This window comes from Xiphophorus maculatus, chromosome 9 (assembly GCF_002775205.1).
Source record: "Xiphophorus maculatus strain JP 163 A chromosome 9, X_maculatus-5.0-male, whole genome shotgun sequence".
Lineage (NCBI taxonomy): Eukaryota > Metazoa > Chordata > Actinopteri > Cyprinodontiformes > Poeciliidae > Xiphophorus > Xiphophorus maculatus.
This window is the reverse complement of record NC_036451.1, coordinates 13,666,261-13,676,769: the sequence shown is the minus strand read 5'-3', so window position 1 is coordinate 13,676,769 and position 10,509 is coordinate 13,666,261. Positions and strand designations below refer to the sequence as shown.

Here is a 10,509-nt window from a genome sequence, read left to right as displayed (position 1 = left end):
TATGGTTAATCAAACTGAACAACTGGTTTCTGTCAGTCAACTTCAAGATGCCTAAATTCATACTCTGACACACCTTCCAAGCTATTCATTCTTGTATTCTAATCTATGCCAGAATCTAAGTGTGCATGTTAACCCTTCTTGCTTTGGGGTTATTAGCTTAACACTCTGTGTTGACTCTGTGCTCATGATGCTACAAAGCATTGTTAATATCTCCTTTGCAATCTTAAAATCTGTACCTTCCTCAGCATATGAGATAAATTAATTACTTATTAATTAAACTTTCATTATCCTCCTATTTTGAGAGCATACTTAATAGGTTAGCGTGAGTGGCTCTGTTGGCTCGTTCAGGTGATGTGTCTTTAATAGATTCAAGGTTTCTACCTCCCCCTCCCCACCTGCCAGGTATGTTCCCTCCCAATTTTGTTTGCCTCCAGGCGTAGCTGCTGTTTGAGAAACCAGACCTGATATAAAGCACCTTGACTCAGATCATCTTTTCACTTTGTTCCAATCTGCAGGATTGTGTGTGGAAACCTTCTGAGGTTAGTAGATGTTTTATGTTTAAACCTAAACTGTTGTATTTAAAAAAACCCCACATGTATCCTGATATGTTTTATGCTCAAATATGAAATTTGTTTAGAGTAATTTGGGTCTCTGAAAAAAAACATCTATAACTCATTAGGAACTAATTAGATCTGAACAAACACATTAATGATAGCTGACCTAGAGAGATAATAGATTCTAATGTTTCTAAACAGTTTATTAATGCATTTCTAATCAATGTCCATGAATAAATATTAACTCCTTCTGACTACTTTTGACTTGATGCTCAGTATGGTGCCAAACAATCCAAAGAACTGGGATTGGAATACTAATATATATATATATATTTAATTTCCTCTCTGCAATCCTAAAATCTGTACCTTTTTAACAGGAGAGATAAATTAAATGACAACTTGCATTATCCTCCTTTTACGAGTGGTACAGATGTCAGGTGTCAGCAACTCAGCTAAATCATTCTTTGTGGGATATGTATTCTGCATGCATATCTTCATGTAGAATGAAGGCTCCTACCCTTCCCATTATTGACAGAAATCTTCCCTCTCAATATTGTTTGCCAGTAAGTGGAGCTGCTTTCAGAAAAGACACACCTGACACATACCAGATGTAAAGAAGTCTGACTAAAATCAAATGATTTTGTTCTGTTTGTCAGGAAAGAATGTGGAGTCTCTTTGAGGTTAGTAGATTTTTTTAATATACTAAAACTGTTGGATTTTATAAATCTGTATGTCCTGATATTCATGATTGTTAAATATCTGTGTGACTCATTTGGTGCTTCAGAGAAATCAACAGACTTTATCGGTTCAGATACCAAAATGAACTTAAACTCAAAAAAAGGCACTTGGGGCATCAAAGAGGGAGGAGGAAGCCGAGCTGCTGCATTCTGGATCATGTGAAGACACTGTATTAAGGATTTATTCACGCCTTTATGTAAAGAATTACAATAATCAAATTGCAATGTAATAATGGTAGGGATAATTCCTTCAAAACACAAAGCAGGAGTCTAGTCAGCTAGACTCCTGCTTCACCTTTGCTAGTGGTAAAAACTTGATTTAACAACTGATGTAAGATTTTTTTTTTACTAATTCTAAATAGCTATGAAAGCAAACATCTATCAAAGACCCCTAACAGACAAAATGGTGCTAATCCTGATTTTGAGTAAAAATGTTTTGATCAAATAATAAGACTTGAGTTTTGTTGTGATTGAAGTGAAGAAAATGTAGGTCCATACATGATTTAGCTAAACAATCTCTTAAATCCTGCAGATTCAGATTTGACCGTTTAGCATTTTTACGGGGATATAAATCTGGACTTTGTCTGCAAAGCAGTCAAATTAAATGCAAAAAATTTGACCAAGAGGCAATAAATATAAAATAAACAAAATAAGGCCTAAAATTGAGCTTTGGGGGCCCCAGAACAACAGTGGTTAAGATGGACAGAGAAAGTTCTGTTTTCTAAATACTTTGTTTTTATCTCATGAAGATTGTGGCAAAACCAAAACTGAGGTATGATTTAGTGTTGAAGAGGTTCCTTGGCAGGCTCCTGAGGGAAATATACCGGGCTGGTGAGGTAAGTCAGGATTTTATGCATTCTATTATGTTGTATTTTTTTGTGTTGCAATGTTCTGGGGTCAAATTGCACTTTGCAAAAACACAAAATCTTACCAAGTATTTATAGTCTAGTTTCTATTGCAAATATATTAACTCACTTGAAATGAGACAAAACTAACTTGTAATTAACGTTTCAGCAAGAAATATGAGCTCGTTTTAAGTCAATGACTCCTTAATATTTGCGAAAAAGTATATTTTCCATTAGCAGATTATTTCACTTATAGTATGGGAAAAATATCTTGATACAAGTGAAATTATCTGCCATTGTAAAATACATACAGTATATATGTATTTTAATCAATGTAAAGGAATTACTAACTCAAAACAAGCTCCTATATCTTGCTGTAAAGTTTATTTTTCAGCAAGGTAGTGCTGAAAAGCGGACTAGAAACTAGACTGGAAATACTTGGTAAGATTTTGTGATTTTGGAGTGTTGCCTTTTTCAAATTTTATACCCCCAGTGGGTTTTTGTTTCATAAATACCTGTGGAACAAAACAGGAGAACAGGTCATTTTCACTTTAATGCACTTTTCCCAATCTCTCTCTCAGCCCACAGACTTCAACAACTTATACTACAATGCCAAAATCAAGCTGTCAAGATCAACTATAAGAGAAATTGAATTGTTTATGAATGATGAAGACAACCGCAGACCCGAGGCTTTGGATGATGCTCTCAGTGGCATACTGGTGGAACTTAAACCTCACAATTTTTTCACCAGTTCTGAATACACGTTTGGAGTAGATAGCGTCCCAATGTTAACAGTAAGATTATTAATTTTTTTAAAATAAATTTTTAACCCAACTTAATACTGTCTGCTAAACTATATTTTATAAATAGTATTGTTCTGAATGGATTTAAACTAAGAATCCTTGTTTCAGCTGATCTTTAGGCATTTTAATATTGGATTGTAAATGATTGTCACTAGTGTATGTAGGATATATTCCAGATATATTCCATACACTAGCTGGATATTCATCCCAAACAAGCTTACTGGGGTTGGTGAGATTTTCTTTATTACTAAAAACCTACTCTTTGGCTTAGATTCTCTAATGTCTTAAAAATGAAAAGAGTGAGAAAAAACCTTTAGGAAGTTGTAGTATGTATTTTCTAGGCTCAGTTTCACCAGTATCAATGTTACCTTCAATTGTTAGAAAATTCTGCATTTATCAAACAGAAGAAATTTGACTTCACAAATTGACGCCTTGAAATTGGACCTCTGTCCCTTTAAGAATTTCCTGTTCTTTCTGACACTCCGCCTTCAGCACGTCATCACAACAATGCTCCTCCATTATGCAGTTTACAACCATTCTTAGCAGCGTTGCACTGAGAAGTAGCTTGTACCATGAGCTCAGAAGGTGTGCAGTTCCATCAGGTGTTTTCTAATCGCTGCTGCTGCTAGTCTGGAGGAGCTGCGTGTAAATAGGCTTTTGTGAGAGCAAATGTTTAGGCACCCTGAGCAGCTGCCACAGGAGATTCAAATATTTATCAAACATGTATGAAAGAATCAAATGAACACTATGGGTATGTTTTTAATGAGGGAATAACATTATAACATCTTATATACTGTATCTAAAACAGTAAATTTTATATGAAAACCCCACACGCCCCCTCCTGTGTGTGTCTGATTCTTCAAGAGAAAAGAGCTTATCCAGAGCTTCCAGACTGTCTATCTTCACTCAATAGTTATTGATGTAGACAGTCCCCCTATTGACACAGACAGATCTGCGATGTGACTCCAGGAGGGAGTTAAAATAAATCACTTTATTTAGCAACACATGCTCTCAAATAATTACCCAGTCATCAGAGACCTGAGTTGTAGATTGAAGGCCTTACTAAACAAAAACTCCCAGAAGTGAGGGTTAAAACACCAACATTAGCACATAGAGGAGGATTACAGAGAAATGTAAGAAAAGGGGATCAGAGTCTGGACTTTCTTTTTGCTTCTTCAGGTCATATCTTATTTCCACCGTCTCCTTGGAAACAGGTTGTAGAAGGCTCTTTTGTCCCGGATGTGCCATGACCATCTAAGCAGTTGTATTAAGAAGGTCTGAAGGACACCTGCAGTCTTCAGTCTGGTCATACAAATCAGACAGAGAGCTGACATCTTTTAGTTTTATTGCTGTTTGATGAATATTCTACTTCAGCATCGAAACCTACTGCAGGTGGTTGCTTTTCAAATTGCTCTTTTAAATGTACACATTTGGGATTCATACCAAAACCTCTCAGTATTGTCAGGAGTATCAATCATTTCCTCAGCAGTTCAAAGTTAGCCAGTTTATTTACCACCTTGTCAGATCCTTACATTGTCCTTAGGCTGCTGTCTTCCATACCAGCATATTTACTATTTTTTTTATAGATTCTTTAGTTCTTCTGTACATCTTATTTTGACAGTTGCAAATTTGATGATTCTCTTGTCTGCATTTGGGTCCAGATCCACAAAACAGTCCAGATTCTTCTCAATGAGTTACTGGTTATCACCAGTGCAATCAGCAGCCTGAAACACTGATAGAAAGAATGCAAAGATTGAAAAGTTGTGGGTGAAAATCAAGGTTATTCCATCAAATATATTCTTAAGTTTAAGCATTAGTATTGTGGTGAAGAATTAATGCTGAAAATTTAATTTTATTACAATTTGGGGAAAGTGTCACTTTTACTTTAACACATAATTACAAATGATTAAACAAGATTCAGTATTTTTGTCCTCCAGAGCTGTAGATGAATGTGTAAAAGTATTTGGCTTCTTACAGAGTTAATCTGTTTTTTGCCTTGTTGACACACAAATGTTTCAGATCAGTCAAATGATAGTTTCAGACAAAGAGGCAGGTGTAGAAAAACCTATATGCAATTTTCAGATGATTTATTTAATAAAGGAAAAATGGTATGAAATCCAACCTGTTTCTATGTGACAGAGTATTGCAATTTGAACCTGAAATTCAAATAATAGATGTTGTTTCAAGACTGAGAAAACTCAAGCTTGAGTTTACTCAGTCTTGAAAACTTCTCCAGGATTGAGGAGTTTTCAATCTTGTTTAACTAGTTTTATTTTTCTCTGTTGCAGATCGGGTTCTTTTCGATATTTTTTGTACTTATTGCCTTAATTAAGCCACAGCTAAGAGTTTCCTGGTTGAAGTGTTTCATTACAACATTTGCCATCTCCTTCTTTGCCAGCATTCCTTGGAACTGGCTCTATCTGTACAAGGTGAAAAGTTATTTTCTTCTTTAGTTTTGTTCTCATTTAGTGTATAACAATTCACATTTCTCTTTTTGTTTTTTTGTTTGATCAGGGAGCCTATGCAAAACACCAGAGCAAACTAATGAAAGTGGAAATACTCCATAAAGAGTGCATGAAACTACAGAATCTTAGCTGGTTTGGTAGTATTCGAGGTAAGCAAGAAAGAACTAAGCAAAAACAGATTTTTAAAATCAAATTAGTTCCTTGGTCAAGTCAGGGATAAATATAAGGGTAATAAATCCTGATTTACCGGGAAGCATTCAACCTTTAAAGAATGAGACTCCATTACTCTCACTTTATTACTTGTGAAGATTAAATACGGTTTTGTTTAACACCTAAAACACACAAGATGGGAACTGGACTATCCTATAGACTCATTGACCTTCCTCCGTTATCAAAATGTGTTTCTTGAACAAAAGCAAACTTTGAACAAGAGACCCAGCTGGAGAAAAAATTATATTTAAAAAAATATTTTGACAAAATTGTATAGAAGAAAGATCAGCTGTCCCAGCAACCAGAGTTGTTAAACATCTAGAAGTTCATATGAAACATATAAACCTACTAAACATTAACATCATCTTACAGTTGAAGACAAAATTAAATAAAAATTTGTAAGGGAAACATAACCTAAATGTTAAGCTGGCTTTTCATAAGATTTAGCAACATCTGAAAGGAGCATTTTGGAAACACCACAAATAAACTTAAAGAACAATCACCTCATTGCCCTGCAGCAAAAATCATTGATTTGAATCCCAGTCTGGATCTTTCTTGGAGTTAGCATGTTCTTCCTGCACATGCATGGGTTCTCTATGGGTATCCTGGTAAGGATAAACGGGTTTGATGGATGGTTGTAACAATCCCTCAAATTAAACATGAAATAAAAGTACTTTGAGGTAGACAGCTGGTTAGCTTATGCTTATGAACATTTAGCACAGGTTAGGACATTGTGTCATCCTAAACTACAAGTAGCAAAATTCAGACCTGAAGAGTTCAGAGGCATTTCTCTGTGAAGTTTGAGCATCATTAAACTTCACAGAATCTCTTCTGCCAGAGACAACTTCTTATGAAATTAGTGAGTTGATGGATTGCGCATGCAGTAATAGTGCAGGAGAAGTAACAATAGTTAAACTCTCAGAGGAAGAAAATAACAGAAAACGGGGTGGCCAAGTCCAGTCCTCAAGAGCCACAACCCTCAACTTTGTCAGTTTCATTTGATTCAGATGTGTTGGACAAGGAGCACATCTGAATGTTGCAGGATAGTGCTGTAGCTCTTGAGAACTGGACTGGAACATCCTTGAGTTAGAGAAAGTAAAAAAAGTCTCATGGCACTGTGGAGATCCAAACCAAGACCCAAACCCGTAACCCAAGCTTGATTAATATATTTTGACACATTGAGGTGACTAAATGCATACAGTGCATTTCTTTACTGCAAAAGGAATCAATACTGAACTAGCTTGCAATCGGTGGTAGGTCAGAAGAACTTCAAGTATCAAATAACTATATTAGCTGCTATAAATAGTGTAGAAGCTCTCAAACGAAATGTTCATATTCAGAAATTTTACAAGCTATTAAAGAAGATATTAAACTGCTTATTTTTTGAAGCTATAGATGCTAAGAATGGAATGCACAATGACTAAGTATTTTTTGCCTATGTTTATATTTCATGATTTAATTTCCACTCTTTCAGTTTTGTATAAGTTTTTTTTCCCTTTTGAGGCATTTGTAATAGTACGGAAAACGTAGAAAATGGCACAGAGAATATGTAAAGCTTTTATCTGTAACTGTAATCCATATTTGTGAGTGTATTTTTTATTTTCAGAATGGTTCAAATCCACTTTGACTTTTCAAAGTGACCCTTGTGAGGAATACCTAAAGATCCTCCTAATTGACCCCTTTCTCGAGGTACCGCCAATCAAGGTAAACCACTCTGCTGCTGTATATTGCAAGGCTAATCCCATGTTGGATTTGGGAGTTGCTTGGTCTGAAATTGTCTTCTGTTGATGTTCAAAGCAACATTAGATGTTTTTGCCAGCAAAGACAACATTTATCAAGTGTCTTTTTGTGCCAAGGTAAGGTTAGCATGGGCCTTAAATCCATTTATCATTCAGGCATCCATAAAAGCACATAAAATGTTTATCGCTAATTATTCATAAAGCCTCTAAACATCCAACATTTGTTGTTTACTGTTGAATTTAGGACGTAACATTTTAAAGATGATATTGTAACCAACAGTGACCACAAGGAGGTGCTGCATGAGGAAAACAAAATTGCTTCTCTCATTGCATGAAGTCCTTTGTCAGTATTCAGTGTTGCTATGTTGACTTTATGGTGAATGTTTTGCCCCCCTTTTATGTTTTCCTATACTCTGCAGTAATTTTGACTGCTCTTAACATTTTTTTATATGCGCAACATACATTTTGTTTAGATTTTTATTCTAAAGGATAATAATTATTTGTTAGTCCTTTTTCCTTTTCTTAAACAGAAAATTGCATGAGGTCTCAAAAGATATTGCATGATTCCTCAATATGAAATAAATATATATACTGAAATATAGTCATGAAAACTCACATGTTCCTCATCACAGTTTAAAACTTTCCTCATCAACTGACCTGGCTATAATCACACAGATAGTCCTGATTCATAGTCAGAAAGCAAATGTATACCTCATGAACAGAAAGTTGTAAAATGACATCCTTCTTTTTCCTTTCTTAGGCAATTGTGTACACATTGACCACCTTCATCATAGAGCCACTGAGGGCCTTAGGAGAAGGGATGGGTGGTTTCTTTCAAGCACTCGTCAAAGATCTACCATTTATCCTTTGGATACCAGTCCTCATCATTATCACCATACTAAGTTTGGTAAAGATATGTCATCATGACACTCACATGCTAATAAATTCATAGACAGTATGTCTCTTCACTTTTATTAACATCTGACTTTGTTTTTCACCTTTATGTCTTGGACTGACAGGGAGCTCTGATGGTAGGACTGCCAGCAGTTTTCCCTCAGCAAGTCAGACGTTTTCTACCTTGGTTGGATAGAAACCAGGGTACACAAGCACCTAACCAACTCCAAAATGACAATGTCAGGATAGAGCAGACTGTCATTTATCAAAGCCAACCCAACAGCATTCTAAGAAGTGCTGACCGTCCACAAAATGAGGGGGTTCCTGACCCTGAGGGGTGCCAGGGAAGCACTGATGAGAGGAATAATATCTCTATTAATTCCAGCTTTGAAGACCAGCAGGAGATGTGGGAGGAGGTCAGGTGGAGTACTGTGACTCCAACAGACCAAGCAAAAGGCAGTCAACCTGAATTAGATTATTCACAGGTAAAGAATAAAAAGGTAAAAGCAGAGAAGAAAGGTTCTCATGATGAGCCTTGTGGAGACAGTGCAGCACCTGCACCTTTGGCGTACAGGTGAGTTAGTTATAATAATCATTCAGATAAATCACTCTAAAATTATGAAAGCACATTTTAACACTGTGATGTCACAGCATGTGGAAAAATGGGACTCATTTCTGTAAATCTGTCCTTGCAGGAGAAAGGGCGTCAGCATCTCTCAGATTCACACTGAAAATGTTTCTGCTCAGAAGATATGATCAGCTCCAATGGATTACCTGTACTTACAGCTCAAAGCTAAATAACATCAGTATTTACTATCAGTGATGGCTGTTCACTTCAAAATACATTAAATGAGAACAATTGGATTCAAATTAAGCTGAACCAATACTGAGCAGTTTGTTGTCTGGTCTGCAGCACTGTAGCTGCATTAAGGAAGAGCTGATCGTATCAAAAGGACTTTGTTCCCATTGATTCTCTCTTAAACTGATTTAGTTCAGACATTTTTTTTCACTGTGTTTAAATATTTTATCTATTTCCTATAATCATGGTGGTGGAGCAATACTACAAGATAGATTCATGAAACATGAATGTGCAATGACCAGATACTTGGTTTAGTATGATAATTTCAGCTTCTTGTTTGCATTAAACACATACAACTTGAAATATTTACTCACGTTATTTTATGATGTCCGTTTTAATATTTTTTTCTCTAGAAATTAAACTCTTTACAAAATATAAAAAGAGTGCAGACAATATGAATGAGTGCAATATTTTTTACTTAGATTCTTAAAACCTATAAAGCAATTAACTTTTTAAAAATATTTTTTACAGACTTTGTGAGTTAGTGTCAAAGATACAGATGTCCTTTTGTACGGATATGTTGTAAGACATGCAACATAAAAAGCAAAAACAGAGTCCACGTTATACATCCCATTTAACAAGTTAAAATTAGGATTAAAAAGTGCACTCGATATTCTTGAAGGATATGGATTTTCAGCTCATATTGACAGCTGTGGCAGCTGTTGCGTAAATTGGCTCTTGCTTTATTTGTTCTTAAAAAATCTGCCTGTCTCTACTTCTGCTTAAAAAGATTATAAGGTTTGGACAAACATAGTTTCTTTCTTTGTAAAATGGGCTTGGTTTTTATGTAGACTTATACTGTGAGACATTTAAACAAATATGTAATTAGAAAATGTTGCCAGGCACTTGACAACCAACTCATAAAGTTATTACAGACCCAGATATGCATCCAGTCATCTGTGTGTGCCTGTCATTGAAAATGTTAAAACACCTCACGTTCTGTCATATTTGAAGGGATTCAAGGTTTTCTTTTTACTGTTTGTATTTTTGCACAGTTGGTGTTACACTGCCTGTTTATGATAAAAAAAATGTTGAAATACTGTTGTTTGTATTCTATTTTTAGACCACATTACATAAAATGTTAGCTTTTCAAAATAAAATAGAAACCAGAGAGATTACATGTAATGCCTCTGGAATAAAAAAAACACAGCAAAAGATTTGTTTTACTTTCCGTTTTTCTATTTAGAGTGAAAATAAAGTGACTAGAGGTATATGTTTGGTGGGGATAAAGATAAGAAATTGAGCTGCAGGTGTAGGTATATGACTATTTTTTTAAAGTGCAAGTATTCTGTTTTGTTTCCCCAGAATTTAAGTTATTTAACAAGATTTCAAGAGCAAGGTTATCTTAGTTTTTTTAATTTTTTTATTCTCTATTTCTTCTTGTCAAACAGTCTGTTACTGTA

General features: G+C 35.2%; 1 protein-coding gene across 1 annotated transcript; it reads left to right on the top strand.

Moving 5' to 3' along the window:
* Positions 1 to 472: 472 nt before the first annotated feature.
* Positions 473 to 10,178, top strand: LOC111609671 (chloride channel CLIC-like protein 1). The gene is made up of 10 exons (XM_023339206.1): positions 473 to 539; positions 1,211 to 1,234; positions 2,041 to 2,127; positions 2,718 to 2,930; positions 5,228 to 5,368; positions 5,454 to 5,553; positions 7,221 to 7,318; positions 8,114 to 8,260; positions 8,373 to 8,821; positions 8,943 to 10,178. Exons 2-10 carry the CDS (start codon positions 1,217 to 1,219, stop codon positions 9,001 to 9,003), a joined length of 1,314 nt encoding a protein of 437 aa, XP_023194974.1. The 5' UTR covers positions 473 to 539; positions 1,211 to 1,216; the 3' UTR covers positions 9,004 to 10,178.
* The last annotated feature ends 331 nt before the right edge of the window (positions 10,179 to 10,509 follow it).

Coding starts and splice junctions, on each gene's coding strand:
- LOC111609671 (XM_023339206.1), top strand. Junction 5,369..5,453: donor ACTGGCTCTATCTGTACAAG/GTGAAAAGTTAT, acceptor TTGTTTGATCAG/GGAGCCTATGCAAAACACCA. Junction 7,319..8,113: donor TCGAGGTACCGCCAATCAAG/GTAAACCACTCT, acceptor TTCCTTTCTTAG/GCAATTGTGTACACATTGAC.